Source organism: Xiphophorus couchianus, chromosome 2 (assembly GCF_001444195.1).
Source record: "Xiphophorus couchianus chromosome 2, X_couchianus-1.0, whole genome shotgun sequence".
Taxonomy (NCBI): domain Eukaryota; kingdom Metazoa; phylum Chordata; class Actinopteri; order Cyprinodontiformes; family Poeciliidae; genus Xiphophorus; species Xiphophorus couchianus.
In genome coordinates, this window is record NC_040229.1 from 27,058,244 (window position 1) to 27,076,513 (window position 18,270).

The window sequence follows — 18,270 nt, forward strand, 5'->3', positions numbered from 1 at the left end:
CTTTGGTCTTTGGGTCTTATCCTCTGGTGGTCAACAAGCTCTTCGGTTTGACCTTTAAAGAAAAGAGAAACTCTTCTCGATCAATATCTGCCAGTAATGATTGCTGGGGCCACTAGAAACGGCCAACTGAGCTGACAGACTGAATCAAGGGGAGAAAATTCTGGTCCCCGATGGCCAGACGCCGGCACATTTTAGACGAGTCTGCTCCGACACACCTGAATCACATTTAAAGAGGCAGTATAATGTGATTTCCAGGAACATAGTGCCATTTTCTAGAACGATCACGTCACTATGTCACTTTCGCATGCCGTACATGTCAAATATGACTTTGTAATTAAATGGACTAAAATTGGGTTCCCTTTGCCGCCTTCAGGAAGTCCTCACAGCATCGCTCCTCTATTAGCCTTTACACAACGTTTTAACCAGCGTTTCACTGAGAAGTAGCTGATATATGATGAGCTTAAAGATCCGACCATCTGAGTAATGTTAGTATGAAGTATCGCTACTCTTGATTGGATAAGATGTCTGGATACTCTACCCACTGCGAGAAGCTTCACTGAATGAACAAAACTAGTTTTAGCCAAAAATACACCAGACACATTTACAGTTTGTTCAAGTGAAACCTCTTGTTTCTACACAAGCTTTGTTATTCTAATGTAATTTTCTATCTGCTGAGCCTGTTGGAGGGAACCTGAGACCCATAAAGACAAAATAAGTCTGACAAAAACACCTGCTACTCCAAGAGCGTAGCAAAAACAGCCAGCTTTACTTCACCGTGTTGCTTTTACGTTGACTCTGTAACACTGGTGAGTCATCGTTACTTTGTGCTGACACGTAATAGAAACAGGTCTGCTGCATCTTCAACACAAAAACTAAGCTTAGCAAGTTTCCACATGCCATATCTTACATGTACTATTAAAACATCATTTTAAATATCTCTAGATTCTCAGTAGAAGGATGCACAGTTACGACACGTTATATCTGGGGATACAGTTGTGAGAGGAAGCGTGAGTACGTGACGAAAACCCAAAATGTGCACGGAGACAACATGCTAATTCCATGCAGATTGAGCCTGGCGTGGGATTTGAACCCAGGATCTTCTTGATGCAAGGCATTGGTGCTAACCACTGCACCACCATGCAGCAAAACGCCATAAACCGCAGCACGACTTGAAGAACTCGTCATTGATTTTCCCTCTTTGAGAAAGAAGTGTCTACCTTATTAAAAAAACAAAAAACTTTCTAGATATTTCTAAGTGGGCTTATTATAGCTATTCCCAAACTCCATTAGCTCCAGATATAAGGGGAAGGTGAGCTCAGTTTTTGGTTTGAACATTGAGAGAGAAAAAAGAACTTTCATATTTTGGTAAGTCCTCCAAAAGGGGAAAAACAGATCAAACTAAAAGTACGCTCCGCTGTAATTCTTCGCTCCTGGTCTAAACTAGTGGGGAGCAAGGATTTCCTCGTTCCTGCTGAGGCGTCAGCAGACAGTAAGAACACTCCTAACATCACTGCATGTCCTTGAGAAAAACATTAACATTTTCTTTTTCACACAAGAAACCGAGGAATGAAAGAAAAACAGCCTAACTTCAAACAGTACAGAACTTTCTCTCACAGTAGATAGATGTGGGGAAAGCATATCCAGCTAACTCCAGGCTGCCTCTTAAACAGGAACTTGGTTTTAAGCTCAGCCAAAGAGTCTGCAAGTTGAACTGTGGAAAAACCGAGGGAAGCGAGCCAAAAAATATGATTTGCAGATACGATTTCTGGGATTTCCTTGATCATATCTCATAATTTAGTGTAGTTTTTTTGTTATAAGTTAAAGAAAAGTTGATGTTCAAGCCAATATAGATGAGAGCAGATGAGAACACACACTGAAGGTAACAAGCTGTTTCTACAAGTTTATTTCTATGGTCCAAGGTACAGACAAGGTATTTATCATATCATTTATCTTGTATCATGAACATTTCTTATAATGATAAGAATCCTGATTTATCACTGGAGCTATAAATTTCAAATAATGATATTTAAAACAAATGATATTGTCGGAAATGTTATTTTTTACTATCAGTAAAGTTACAAAACTAAACAGCTACTTAAAAAAGACGCAATTGATAATTTCAAATAATAATTTTTATCATCATAAATAGTAGAACAAATATCACAATAAAACTGTAAGGAGAGTTTCTGCACGTTTCAACAACACAAATTTAAGACTTTTTAAGACATTTTTAAGACCGTCAGAATTTAAGACTTATAACGTCAAAGAAACGTCTGAACTTTGTCCAGCCAACTGGCAATAAATTTCCACTAATGCAAAAAAGCTAGCTGGCTAGTTAGCACTAGCCTAAGTACCCAATTAAAAATGTCTTGTAAGAAAAAAAATACATAGAATATACAATTAAGTACTTGTGCCAAGAGTAAATTTAAGACCTGTGATTGACATATTAAGGGCCGAGTTAGTTTAAAAAAATAAATACATTTAGGACATTTTCAGGCCTTATTTTTAGATATATAGATTGTGAGCGTGAGTGGGAATAAAAATAGCAACAGGTATTTTGTTCCATATAACACAGTAGGAGTGTAACAGGTAAACCTTCTATGGATGCAAACTCCACTAAAAACCCACCTGTTTAGGATTGTATTTGAAACATAATCAATTACAAATTTATTGATGGAACTTGACTTAATGTCGTGTTTTGATTGTTGATTCTGTGTTGCGTTGTGTTTCTGTATATGATGTAAAGCACTTTGAAATGCCTTGCTGATTAAATGTGCTATACAAATAAAATTTGATTGACTGATTGATAAACAAATTTAAGACTTTTTAAGTCCATATCACACTCCCCTAGTTCAAGGTGCAGAAAAATAACACGTCTCTTCACTTACTGTTCCTGCAGGAGGAAGTCCACGTTCTCTGAGGAAATCTGTCCGGTTACAGGATGACAGAACGACGTGCTCCTTTGGTTATGACTGAAGAGACACAAGAGAGACAGAGAAAAAGGAGATGAAATTAGCAAACCCTTGAGGCACTGTAAACACTGAAGGCATCTTGCTATATTTGTACCCTCAACAATTAGAACCCCTTATCAATCTCTCCACCCTGACGGGCCTTGGACCATGACTTTTCCCAGCCCGGTGTAGAATGTGAGGCGGTCGACTACAGACCCCCTCTCTGCCCCTCTCCCGGTCACCCGTCCCGCCCACCCTGTGAGGCGCAAAGTGTTGGGCTCAGCACAAACGGCAGAGCGTTCAGACTCATTCAAAAGCCTCAACCAACTGGACTGAGTAAACAACACCAAGCGGTGCGGACAGTGTCTGTGTGTGTGCGTGAACATCTGAATGTATTCACTTGAATTATTGAATAGAAGTAATAAAATTTAAAAAAAGAAACCGCCAGCTCATCAGCTTGTCTGTTTCAATTATAGCTCCATGTGTTTTGGCTCTTAAATCGCGCAAGCAGCAGAAGAGCTGTTTGGTTGTCACCAACAGAGCCACAGACCTAATAATGAGAAGCGGCGGGTCCACTCAGCGAAAACAAACTGGTGAAAGGTTTAGAACCACGCCACGGCTCTGTTAGCAGTCAATAGAAAGCGCTGCTCGTGCCGTAGAGAGTCGCGTTTGATGTAGCGGGAGAACGAAGCCTACGGCGGAGCGCGGGTTTTTCCCAGGAGAGCCAAAGTGCATCCCATAACAGGGATAACGCACAGTGACACCTTTAGCTCCCAGGCTAAAAGCAGCCTGTCACACACAGGAAGAACACACAACCTGTTAGACTGTCTGCTCAGCTCATACTGCCTCAGCAGCAGGTGTTTGACATTTACCCAAAAGTATCCAAGCCTCTAAAATGGTTTTATTTTAGCCATTTATGTTAGTTTTCATCTGTAGTGCCTCAAGGTGCAATCAACATTGATACAGTATATAACAGTGCAATATGGGAACAGAGAATAATAAAGATAAATATAAAGTGTTTATGTAAAAGGAGCATATCAAGTTTCAAAATGAAAAAGAATAAAAAGCCGTGAAGCATAAAAGTTCACAATACATAAAAATTAAGAATCACATGACTACAGTTCTCTGATCAATCCTTAAACATTCACCAGTACAAAAAAGGTAATATAAGCATGTCTGATTCGCGTATCGGGTCAAAACTGGTATCAGCCAATACTCGAAGCTGCGATATCGGTATCGTATCGGAAATGAAAAAGTTTTATCTGGACGACCCTAATCCCTGGCTCCAGCCAAGTAATAGAATATGGAGAAGATATGAAGAGAAATTTTTAAGATTTGCCACAGAATCATAATTAAAACTTAGATCAGAACTTGAACTGATCTAAGTTTGAACTGGGCCATGAATATGCTCTGAAGAATAATTTCAATCTCATCTGATCAGCATTGCAGTCAACAATACCATGACTTGTGAAAAACCTGCAAATCAAACTTCTGTCAACAATGGCTTCTTCTTGCCACTCTTCCACAGAGGAGGCCTTTTTTTTTGCATATCTGACAGTTTCCCCATCTACAGACTCTCCCATGTTGTCTGGAATGAAAAAAATACATATCAAAGTTTTGGTCCCATCAATTAGTACTTACCGTATTTTCCGCACTATAAGGCGCACCTAAAAACCTTCAATTTTCTCAAAAGCCGACAGTGCGCCTTATAATCCGGTGCGCCTTATATATGGACCAATATTGAGCCACAACAGGTCTCGCAACTATGGTAAGCAGCCGCCGACTTCATTTTCCCCCGTGGAAGAAGAAACGGGAAAGCAGACGCCGACTTTATTTTCCCCGTAGAGGAAGAAACGGAGGAAAGCAGACGCCAACTTCATTTCCCTGTAGAAGAAGAAACGGAAAAGCAGACGCCAACTTCATTTTCCCGTAGAAGAAGAAACGGAGAAAAGCAGACGCCAACTTCATTTCCCCGTAGAAGAAGAAACGGGAAAGCAGACGCCAACTTCATTTCCCCGTAGAAGAAGAAACGGAGGAAAGCAGCCGCCGATGCAGCCAGCGGTGCAAGCTGGGTTTTGTGTAAAGACCCCAAAATGGCTCCTATTAAGAGACATGCTTACAACGCAGAGTTTAAGCTCAAGGCGATCAGTCACACAGTAGAATATGGGAATGGGCTCTTTGCACCTGCCGCGCTGACGTCACAACCGCATGCGCAAATGCGGCTCTCTTTTTCCGCTTTGAGTTACCATGACAGCTAGAAAAGACAAAGTCTTATTTCAGACGCAAATAAAACAATACTATGAACATTGCTGCCTTCCTAATATAATGGGCTTTTAAGTTTTCATGGATTTCCAAGCAGTCCTGAATTAAGAAGAAGATGGCTTGTAAATATTCGTCGCTACCAGTTAAAGCTAACGCAGCACAGCAAAGTTTACAGCCTTCACGTCACTCCGGATCAACTTCTTCAGCCTAAAGAAGAAGGTAAAGGAGCTTTCTGTGTTATTTCCATGGAATCACTTCTGTATTCAGCCTGAATGATCGAGTTTATGGGAACGAGAGAGCAGACCAGAGCCAGACAGCCGAGCTACTGATCCGCCTGTACAAACCGCTGTAAACACCGTCCTGCTTCACAAGAAGCATGCAAAACTAATAAAGCGAAATAACACGGAGACCTTAAGGAACACGGCCATATTTTTCTAAAAGCAACAACTTTGAACCTGAACCATCAGCTGAACTAGAACTCCACACCAGAGCTAATGCTAAGCTATGGGCCCGTTGTGCTTCAGAAGCAAAAAGCCGAAAACCGTAAAATCCCCGTTACTTGGTCTCTGACACTAACGACAATAAACCACGTAATATACTTGAACATAAGGTAAAAACATTGTCCGTTAATGAATTATGAAAAATGTTTAGATACTTAAATAGCACATTTTTACAAGAAAAATGTCCGGCATAAGCTAAAGCTAATGTTAGCTACAAAGTTTAAAGAAAGTAAAACTCGCCTTCGTATCTGTGTATAACGAGGCGAACATCTTAAAACCTTTCTCCAGATTATTGTCGGGGCTTCGGCTCGATGTTCATCATTAAGCTAAGGTGCAAAGAGCCCATAGAGCAGCAGCGAGAGAATTTCACATGAACAATCAATGGTGCAGAAGTGGAGGAAGCAACAGCTGTTCATTTTGGGAATGAACGGAGTTTTCAGAACGCTGGTTTGTAATCTATTAATAAAGTTTGACTGACCTATCTGACTATTTTGTCGACATTCCCTTTAGCGCAGCTCCATCTAATGGATGCATAACATAACCCCAGCCTCTACTGTAGCGTCTATTCTATGCGCCTTATAATGCGGTGCGCCTTATATATGAAAAAAGTTTTAAAATAGGCCATTCATTGAAGGTGCGCCTTATAATGCGGTGCGCCTTATAGTGCGGAAAATACGGTACTTTAAAACCTGATGGATCAAATGTTCCTGGTTGTTCTCAGCAGTTAGACCAATTATCCACCAGCTTAAATCTTAACTGCAGCAGCAGGTTGTGTGTTTGAACTTAATCATTAGTGACATAATTTCACCATCTAGAGGTCTGGCCCTGTTCCCATTTACACATGCATGTTTAAAAACCAGTTGTAAAAAGTGTTGACAGAACAGCCTGAAGAGCAGCAAAGCGTTACAGCGAAGCAGCTTTCAATCAACACCGGAGGAATCGTGACTCACGACGGCTTTGCTACAGGAGGAGTGTGTAATAAAACGAAACAACCACAGTGTGCGTACGCTGCCACGGTTCACAGGGGAATATGTTCTGTCTTGTACCGTAACAGGAATCACAGCCACAGAAGTCAGATGGCGATTTCTTAATTACCTGAACAGGAGACTGGATTAGAATCAATCAGCTTTGGCATGAAAAGAATAACAAATTAATCCGACGGGCTTCAGAGAGGTGAGTTCTGACTGATTCGCTCCCCCAGGCGGAGCTGCAGCAATTCCCACAGCTGCAGAGTGTGGTGTACATTCAGATAAATGAACTGTGGTGCAGTTGGTAGCACTGCTGCCTTGCAGCAATTGGATTACAAGTTTGAATCCCGGTGTGGGTTGTTTCTGAGTTGAGTGTCCTACCCGTGCATGGTTGGGTTCTCCCTTCCCAAAGTCCAAAACCATGACCGTTTGGTGAATTAGTTAGTCTAAGGGAGCATTCATGCCAGCTCTGTTTAGTCTACTTTAACCCAGCTCCAATCCGTTTACCCAGAAAAGTCCGGTTTGCTTGGGGAGGTATGAACACGCAATCGAACTCTGTTCCACCCAAAAAGCTAGGTCTCGGTTCGGTTGACGTGAACACTGGCCGCGTTTCCATTGACAATGGAATCGCGCAAATTCCATGGTCAAATTACAAAAATACATTTGCTTAATGGAAACAAGGCAATTTTGAAAAAACTCCCATTTTTTTCTAAATCGTTTTTGCGCTAGGATGAGGTGGTTTTTCGCAAAACTGAAATGGAAACACTTGCATTTCACAAGTCACGAAATCATCAGCTGGATGTTACTACTGGTGGAAAAACAAAGAAGACGACGGGATGTAGTGGCAGGATGACGGAGTGACATGAGTTATCACATGAGCAAACTTATTCACATGATTTTAATTGGGTTTCTTATACAATGAAAACAACTGAATTGTGAAATTGTATTTTTTCGACTTTACCGGAATATCAATCAGTCTTGCACATATTTTAATGGAAACTCAGCTACTGGTGCGGTTCGAGTGCATGAGATCACTGGGCGGACTGGAAATAGCTCCAAAAGCAGGAAATGGACTGTAACGCTGGGCATTCTGGGTAAATACAACCAAAACAAACACGAGAGTTAACGCTAGCGGAAGAAACCGCTCCAGGTATTTTGCCAAAGTTTAAAGAGAAATCCTACAACCACTAAAATCTGACCCCACTACATTTATGTTTGCATTTTGTGAAGAAGAAAGTTGCCGCTCAGTGTCTTCTTCAGAGGTTTTTATGTTGCTTCCTTCAGTGGCTCTTGGTGCAGCGCCACCACAGGTGAGGAGGGGAACACAGTTCAGTGTGAAAGAGAACCGCACCGGCTGGAAATGTAACAAACGTTTCAACTTTGGTTCCCATTCAAACCAAGAAACAAATTAAGGAGTGAATACTTTTTCAAATACCTGTACATAGGTGCACTAACTTTAATAAAGCATTAAGTTGTGACTTCTTTACTTAATCCTAAATGACTCAGACCGGTACCAGTATTGGGATATTCTTAACAATAAATACCATTCAATTCATTCCATTGTACATCGTAAATATCAGTTAGATTTAGCGGTGATGACAGATGTGATACACTTTCATTTACACCCTAATGTCAGAACTAATAGATGGATTCAAAATTCACAGAGATCTTATGAAATTAAAAGCTACATGTCAAAGCCATTAACTCTGCTCGCCGGTCCGTAAACAGATAAAGAGGAATCCATCATCGCTGATATCAAGCTCTCTCCAAATCCTCTCCGTTAACACAGCAGTAGATCTAGATATCGATCTCGCACATTCGCACACAGGCCTGTTTGTTTGTGAGCCCAAGTGCGGTAACTGTTCCCTTAGGAAGCTGATAAAGCTCATGTCAGATTGCTCACTGTGAATGGGAACAGTGCGTAAGGTATCCTAAGAGGCTGTGATTTCATTCTGCAGTGAGGTTTGAAATAGTCCAAGACATTATAGACGTGACAGCATCATTTTCAGGGGAACAGAGGCGATGACAACCTCCAGTGTAATGAAAACAGGCTGAAACCAATGCTGGAAGCGTCACCCGAGGGGGCTTTCAGCCGCACAATTTATCACTGGAAATGAAAGAGATGTTCACAATGTACCTTCCATCCCCGTGTCCCTTAGCTGGTTGTGGCATGAAAACATCTATGATTAAATCTTTCCCCATTTCTTCTGTCAGTTGCTGAATTTGTCGTGAAAGAGCTTTGAGTCAGGAAGGGAACTGTGAAAACCCGGAAGTGTGAAGGTGGGACTGGTTGCTTTCAGTCGGGTACATGGAGCGCTAGCAAACTCCATCAGAAACTCCACCTTACAACTGATTTTCATGGGCATGTTAGTGCAAAGACACTTAATTTTTAGTCGACTCTGCATCACCAGAAGCAAACGTGGAGAAGTAGAATTCAATCTTTATGCTCCAACATATGGAACAAACTTCCAGAAAACAGCACAACTGCTGAAACACTGACTTTGTCTAAATCACAGCTAAAACCCCTCCTGTTTAGAGTTGCCTTTGATTCATAATAACTGTAACACTGATCAATATATCTGATGTGTATTTGCTTGATGACAAAATATAATGTTAACTGGAACAAACTTCCAGAAAACTGCAAAACACCTGAAACACCGAGTTCCTTTAAATCAAGGTTAAAAATTCATGTGTTTAGAGTTGCTTTCAACCCAATATCACTGCTACATTGACCAACATATTTGATGTATATTGATCATTTTGATGAAGGCATTTGACAAAATGTAATGTCTGTTACTGGCTTCTCAATTGGTGACAGTGTGGTGTTTTCATTTTTGCATCTAAAGTACTCTGAACAGCTATTCTGATGAAATTCTATACAAGTCTATACAAATAAACTTGACTTTAAAAACAAAAAATCCATGAAAGTTTCAGGATATTGAACTATTTCCCCCAAATGGACAACCCATAAAAACCTGGACTGAATTCAGATCAAGAGCATCGTCACAATTCCACACATACAGACGACAGTGTAATCAGAAGTAATGTCTACAGAGCAATTCGTTTTGGATGCGAGGCATGCAATCTCGCAACATTGGTAGAATTTCAGCAGGTCTGTTAATCCTGCTTTCAGCTGCAGCCGACAGCGGCTCTCAGGTTGACACAATGACAATGTGCATCAACCTCTGCGTTTAAAACAGTTATTTTTAGTTTCACAGTGCCCTAAAGCATTATGGACACTTAATTTATGAGCCAACGTTTTGAGTCAATTGTTATAATACGGTTACAAACACATTTTTAACACATTATAAGAAGTAATAAATAAGCTTTTAATGCTAATATTGGTTAGAAAATCAAAAATAAATGCTCCCCACCCGCCCCCCCACAAGCATTATGAAAAGTAGCTTAAAGAGGTGGAATCTACTTATATGCTGAAAATGGGGAGGAGCAAATTGACATACTGTAAGCTGTTACTAAAACTATACGGCATAATGAGCCTTCCTGATGAACGGCCTTAATTATTTATATGAGCAGCAGAGGCCACACATCTGAGTGAAATGAGGCTGCGCTTGAGTAAAATGGGATCTTGTCTTTCTTTAGCATTTGGAGCAGCTAGCAGTCTGTGGGGATATTCCTAAATCGTAAATATATCCCACTTTGACTCAAAGTTCTCCAACAAGATACAATTTTTTTTTTTTTAATCTAGCATGTACCATAACAGATTAGGTTAAAAAAAATGTGAAAACTGCAACTAACAGACACCTGTCTGTGCGCAGTTCAGATTTTGCTAATTTCACTTAATGTTGTTTATTGGGGATTGCAACTCCAGATTATTCATGGATAACTGAACTATTTTTTTGTAGCACGTATAAAGTATTCAAAAGAAAACTAAGCTTGGAAAGCTAATATAACTAGCCACAATGCTACTTGACTTGAATTGGTTGGTGTTTGCAAAGCAGCCAATCCAGGAGTGCGATTTATTTTCCTTGCTGCCGGTTGGCTGTCCCCATAAGAGCAGAAATAGGAAAGACTGTAGATGTTAGCTTTTATCATAGTGGTAAGACAGTTCCCATTAACTCATACTGAAGTACATTTGGTGCTAAAAAAAACAACAAAAGGACCCAGGATCAATGCTAACAGAAAATACGTCCGATAGAATTTTGATAATTTCAGTGAACTCTGATCCAGAACCATCTGGCATTCTGGGGAATAAAGACAAAGGAAAGGCTTTAGCTGCAAAAGTCCAGCTTAAAAATACTCATTCGCTCTTTAGCCAGCTAGCAACAACTTATCACACATGTGCAGTAGCAGTTTCATGTCGTCATCAACAAACTCCTTGGAGGTCCACTTGGTCTTGAGGCGGTCTCCAAACAGACGTCCGCTGAACACGTCCTATCAAAGGCACATTTTTATGACCGCGGACGCGAGCCGATTACGTTGAAAGTCGCATGAATGTGCAATGTGACTGCTGTTCCCTGACAGTTGTGTGGTGGCAGCTCTGATGGAGAAGAAATGCCCACGTTCCTCATTAGCTTCCTATTATCCTTTTGGATTGTTGGAAATGAAGGAATTTGTAAAGAGAAATGTAGGAAATCGGTACACTTGACTATGACAACTCAGCCGTCTGCGGACAATGGACGATCCACAGAATACAAACAGTACAGTTTGGCAGTATTTTGGGTTTTTAAAGCAAAGAGCTTAATAATCATCGATATCAACGGATATGAAATACTTATATTGTGATACGCTTCGCCCCGCACTACGACACTCTGACTCAGAGATCAAGCCCAGATCCAAAGAAACACCTTCATGCTCCTGCAGGTGTAGTTGATTCGTAAATCAACCTGATGTTAAACAGTTCTGCATGTTAAGACTTTCCTGCTCTCTGCTTTAATGCAACTTAAAACAAAGTTTATTTTTCCAACCATCTGATTCATGATTTTGTACAGCGAGGGATGTAAACAGAAGAGTCTGGAAGTCTACCCTTGAAGATCAACATAAAAACTAGTTTTATAAAAAAAAAAAAAAAGTCAGACTTCAGACATGGTGACTCATCCTTGTGTTGTCATATCATCCTTTCACAATGAGACTCACCCACGGTTGTGATGTGAGCTTCATAAGACCATATCAAAAAAGGAGATATAAAATCAATGAGCCATGGCATTTAAATTAGAACCAATCACAGACAACCAAACAGGCTGTTTAGACAAAATGACTCTGTGATCAGGAGGAAAGGCACTTATCCACAGTTTCCTTCATGCAGCTTTGAAACTGTTTGTCTCCTATTTTTATTGAACTTTATATATCAGATAAGCTCCCCTGTGGAGGTGGCAGACTCAGTAAAAGTCAAGCTTAGCATCAGGGAATCCCACTGAGCCTTCTTCTCACTACGCGGTCTTGACCACTGTCAGCTCAAGCAATGACCCGTTGACCCCGTAGACGTCCAGATGACATTTATGAGACGGGCTGTACAGGTTTAGAGTTTTAAGAACACCCTGGATATGGTAAAACCTACTCTCAAACTCCGCCTTCAGGAAGTCATCACAACGTTGCTCCTCTGTTGACCCCTTAACAATGTTTTTACGTTAAAAAGTCAATTTTACATAATATTGTCAATTTATGTCTTTTTTTTCTCATGCAAATACACTCGTCTTACAAACATGATATTTATATAATTCAGAAATGTGTCTCTTACAACAAAAATCTGGTATTAAAAAGAAAAACTATATTTTATGTATTCTAGGATCATGAAACTGACAGTAAACCAAATGTAGACCAAAATTATAATTAGGTCTCAAGACAAAATTATTACAACCCATTAAATTCTGCCATATTTTTGACAAGTGAAATGCACCAATTAGCCTCAATGTAATGACCGTCTGCCTATCAATACACGGGTCTCTCTACTGCAGCCAAAACACCTGCACACCCCCTCCCATGTCCAGTCAAATTTATCCTCATATCCACTGGATTTCACACCCTGCTTTTGTTTTAACAGATGTGTGGCTGACGGAGCGTTTCCAACATGACGTGGAGATGTGAGTGGGCGTCCGCTAGGTCAAAGGTCAGGTCTATTTAAAGGGTTCTTAGTTTTGAGTGTGGAGCTGCAGAGCTCGGTGGAGCGCCGTCCGTGCAGAGTGGGAAAACACAGCAAGGTCATTCCTGCCGGAGCACGCCGCGGATGGTTAACGCAGCACATGAAGAGGCAAAAATATGCTGCTTGCATTTGCAGGATGTTGAGGTGAGAGAGCACATTTGAACTCGAAGCTAATTCTGTTTGTACTGCGTGCAAAAGGTTACATGCACTCAAACACGAACGGCCGAAAATTGAGCGTTTTACCAGCAACTGAGAGGGAATTAATTCCACAAAAAAACACTTTAAACTAAGTGTTTTGATTTCACCAGGCTTTAACGCTTTAAGATCAAAGATACATTCAAGGATTGATCTTCACCCATTTGAAAACTTGCTGTCATACGTCTTGGACCACTGTCCTGTTGGAAGACCCAACGGTATCCACGTTTTCCCATCTCAAGCTAACCTGTCACCCTCACACAGAAGATCAAGCCACAACAGAGAACTGGCAAATACTGAAACATCAGTAGCTGTGTGTTCATTAACCACAAAACTGCACAAATTGAAAATCCACAAATAATTTTTAAATTATGTCAAAAAAAACCCTCGTTTGTCCATAAAAAGTTTTTGCACTAGGACGAGGTGGTTTTTCAGCCGTATTGAAATAGATGCATTTCCGCAAAACTCCAATGTAAACACTTTTTTTCGTATCATACAAGTCCTGTGATCAACAGCCGGATGTTACCACTGACGGAAACGATGAAGAAGAAAACAGGAAGTAAAAGTGTTTTTGTTGTTTTTTGTGAATAATGTCCAGCTGGCTGTACCAGGACTCTCACAGCATCACACAGTTCATAATATGCGTTGTCATTCCAAAAAGTAGAATCCATAGCTCTTCTGTAAAATTGTGTGTAAATTAGAGCAAATACACAATGAATTCTTACTTGTGCACTAAATTCTTGTTTCCAAAAAACTGTGAAGTTTCTTTCTCTAATCATGTCACATAAAAAAAAGAAAGTCCCAAATTTATTTTATATGCATGCCCACGTAAAATTTATTTAAATTATTCACCTGAGCTACTTGCCTACAAATGTCTGTGACTACATCTGACAAGCAAGTGTCATTAAGTGTTAACATTTTGTTTTCTTATCTTTTAGAATAAACAAGCGCGTCAAAAACATTGCATTTTGTTAAAACATATCAACTGGCTTTAACATTCAGCATCTTGTTTCTTTCAGAGAGTTTCGTCTAATGTGCTTATGAACTAATTGGAAACAGTGCAATTCAAACAGAATTAAGAGCCTCAATGTGCAACTCTCATAAAGGCAAAGAAAAATAAATACATTTCTGGCACTTTTGCATAAATTGCTGCAGTTCAGATTATTTGTTTCAATATGTGAAAAAAATTAACTTAAATAAAATTTCTCCAGAACTGCGGCTTGGTTATTGCTGCACAAACTTATTTTATTTTTATTTCATAAACAGCTTCAGGTCAGTTTCAGACACACAGAGCCGCAGCAACACAATCCATCTGCTGTTCTTTTTCATTATTATTTCCATGTGTGTGACGGTGAAATCATTTTCACTTCACCGCCACCAGACTGCGCTAAACACACTCTGACAAGTTAGAGCGCCAACGCCTGGCAGCTGATCGGCCTTGGGTCCTACGAGCCGAAAACTTGGATTTAGCAGAACTACTCGACATGCCACAGTGACATTAGAGCCCGGCTGCGCTTTGTTCCGATCACCGCAGGCACAGAACTACACGAGATAGATGAAGCACGACGAAACGCAAAACTGAAACAAACTCACATATTAAACCTTATTTTTACCCCCATTTACCTGCATTTGAAGTTCGCAGCTTCATGTGAATGTTGCATGCGTTTAGACGCTCTTCCTGTCTGTAACCAGCAGAAGGGTGTGCCAGCATGGTGTTATTACTGGTCAAGGGGTGAAGAGCTGCAACACAATCTGACCACACACACACGCACGCGCCCCCCCACGCCCACCCACCTAAATTCCCTGCAGGTCAACCTTGCCAGTAAATTCCTTCCTCGCTCTGCTGAGTGCAAAGTGCAGTAGTAACACGCAGAGTTCAGCTTTGGACTCTCAAGGTCTTAACGGCCCCGCTGCAGCACTCAGACCCACACACGTGTCACAAACACAAGCGTGTTTTACCGTTTGATTTTCTCAGAGTCCGTTTCGTTCTGTCGCGCAGCGCCCACCGCTCCGACTCTGTCGCCCACTCAGACCGAGCGGCACTCAGAAACGGATCACTCGTCTGCAAAGGTTTAGTCTGACTCTGGAGTGTGACCGGTGGTACATGAAGGCTGCAGTGAGAACCTACACGCACCATGGATCCTGATTTGGATCTAAGTTAGTTTATTAAAGGGGCAGTATTATGTAAAATGGACTTTTCTGAGCTTTACATCATGTTATAATGTCTGAAGTGTTGCTTTGATTTTCTCATGCGTGTTTAAGAAATCCTTTAATCTCCATGGCAACCATTCAGCTGTGTAAAACGCCTGGTTGGACCTAGCCCCGCCTTCAAGGACAGAGCTCCTCCCCAGAGCTGCAGTTTCTGAACTTCTGCCTCACAGAGCAGCCCTCCCCCGCGACTCCTCCACTCAGCTCTTTCAGACTAGCCAGCAGCAATTAGCAACCACCTGGTCTAACTTGAGCTCATTATAGTAGCTACTTCTCAGTGGAATACCGGTAAAAACGTTATTAAAGGGTTAATAGAGGAGCCATGTTGTGATGACTTCCTGAAGGTGGAGTTTCAGAAAGAACCTGAGTTTCTTAAAGAGACAGAGGCCCAATTTCAAGTTGTTAAATTACAAAGTTTACTTTCTTTTAATTCATATTTGACATAGGTAGCATTTTTAGAACAACTGGAGGTAACATAGCTACTTGATTGTGCTACAAAATTATACCATGTGCCTGAAAAATAAATAATACTGTCCCTTTAAAACACCTACAGCTGCAATTAAGCCAGTCATCAAAGGAAACTATCTAGTGTTAAGTGCCAAAAAGCAACAGATTTTAATGAGGCATTTAAAGTCCGGCACACAACGAGATTCACTAAAATGTACAACAACCTGAACCCTAGACACTGTGTGAGGTAAAGAGAATGATGGAAGGACAAGTTGGATGAGGAAAGGCGCAAAACCACCAAAAACCTGACAAAAAAGTACATGGTTGAGAAGTCGCTGCTCGACTTTCAATGAAAAGGTCGAGCAGCTTCATATTTGATGAAGGCCAAACCAGAGACCAGTGATTTAAGCTCATGGCTGCTTATTTTCTTACAACTCTCTCACAATGATAGATTATGTCTCCTAATAATTTATACTGACAGATAGTATGAATTACCCATGAACCGACTGCAGTTTTATGGCTGGTCACCGATATTTAAAAAAGCCAGACTAATTTTGACTAAAATTGGTCAAATCGGTACAAAATTTTTTTTTTTAAAGTTGCACAGTTGGCAAAAGCAGACCGACTATTGTTAAACACAACTTTCTCTGAGAGCCTTGTGGCGGTGATAAAGATTGGCTGATAAGATCACATACCAACCGATCGTCGATCGCCCTAAATGAAAGAAATTGGGGCCGATCAATCTGAGTACCCCAAAAAATGACCTAAAAATCCCAGCAGACTGCTTTTAGCTGCATTTGCAGATGTAATCCATCTCCCTTGCTTCATTTTCTACCCACCAGGCTTCCTTTCTAACACCCCCGCTGTCTGTTCTTCAAACAGGGAGGACAGGCGAGCTACCAGAAGGCCATGCATGACCCAAAAGGCTCAGCACCCGACTCACAAAGTGTAATTTAGTTCATTAGATCTCAGTGCTTTTATGTTGCCAGGAGGTTTCCTGGCCCGTCTCTGGTTTCAGTGTGACCCAGTAAAAACATGGAGGATCTCCAGCAGCTCGGAGAGGACGGGGTGGGTCCGACGGAGCCATGGCAGCGGCTCAGCAGGCCTGGCTCACTCACAGCGACACGCTGCCAGTAATATCAGAAGGAGGAGCAATTATCGCCAGCATTACTAGCTGGAGCGACCTTCTGGCAAAGCTCAGGATGACATGGGGATATGACTGTTACAGCACTTCCTTCCTCTGACACACACTGCAGAAGCTCGCCTTGGACAAAAAGTTGGAACCGTCGCATAAATAAATGCAGCATAACAAAAAGCAGGGCTGTCAACGCCGATGTGTTAACGCAGACAATCTAAAATGCTTAACGCGGTGATGTTACATAATGCAGATTAATCGCATTACCTGTTTTGACCTAAAAGGCTCTCTCCCGCAGAGGGTTACCCAGCGCAAAGCAACGTGTTTTGCGGCCTTGTACTGCAGTCAACCACGCACACTGCTGGTTGTAAAACCAAGCAGTACTAAACCAGTTTTGTTGCCGTTTTCTGTACTTTCTTTTTTTAATCTTGTCCTAATGAGAATACTGTATTTGAGTCAGAGTTTTAACTGTTTTTAACATTTTGAGCACCGGGCCATTTTGAATCATGTTATAATTACATTATCGGTGTAAAGTTACGGTGAGACTCACCTCACTGTAACCAAATCTACCTGGTGTTAGAAATAAAGCTGATTGATTGATAACTTATTTCAAACCCTCCTGAACATAAAAACCTAGAAACACTGAGATGTTTGGTTTAGGACAATAAAACCTTTAACGTTTTTTTGAAAACGTGAACTTCTACATTTCAAGCTTACAAAGTTAGGCATAGTGATTTAACATGACTAGTTAGAGAGCTAGTGCCATTACATTTTTTAATCGATTAGCTGGAATAATAAATGTCCAAAATTACCATAATCCTGTTCATGTAGAGATGTAAAAACCTGAACAATAAGCTAGAAGTCAGTAGACGAAGCTCTTCAACTGTAGCAAGGCACGACATTTGAGGGCGCCCCACTAGCGAGGGTGCCAAAATGATGCCAGGAAATTTATTTCTAGTCGGCATTTTCTGTGGCTGAAAAACTATATGAACGTTTCACATGAGTCAACATCAATAATTATTGATACGTTGTTGTTGTTTTTTTAAATAACCGAGAGAATACAAAACTAGTGCCAGGCCCTTTCCTGTTACGCAATAGGTTGTTGCTATAGATAGAATGAGTGAGTTAGTCGATGCTAACAACTTAGCTTAGCTTAACGTAGATAAGAGACTGAGCAGCGGAGCCCTTTCCTCTGCCTACATCCCCCAGAATGCTGTGCGGTTCGGAAATTATTGAATAATCTATCAGACTATTGACATTGATCACGTGTCTACCAGAATATGTATTATTGATTTATTGTCCTATGTTTTTGCCTTAATGGAGAATTAAACGTGCCACTCCATGGCAACAAGAATCACATGGAAATATTCAAGTAAAAATCATTTTGATCATTTAAAAAACTCATTAAAAATATCAACTTACTGATTATTATATCAATAGCAGCACTCCAGCCAAAGCGTGCATTATAAAATGTTTTGTCAAAATGCAGTGTAATTATGAACTAGCA

The 18,270-nt window shown here is 40.8% G+C and overlaps 1 protein-coding gene across 10 annotated transcripts in view; it reads right to left on the reverse strand.

Annotated features, from left to right (window-relative positions):
• Nucleotides 1–18,270, reverse strand: part of LOC114152889 (pleckstrin homology domain-containing family A member 7-like) — a 141,140-nt gene that overhangs the window by 66,943 nt on the left and 55,927 nt on the right. For all 10 annotated transcript variants that reach the window (XM_028031096.1, XM_028031089.1, XM_028031073.1 and 7 more), the window contains one exon: nt 2,889–2,972. In XM_028031096.1, the coding sequence (XP_027886897.1) occupies nt 2,889–2,972 (84 nt within the window). The remainder of the gene's footprint in view (nt 1–2,888; nt 2,973–18,270) is intronic.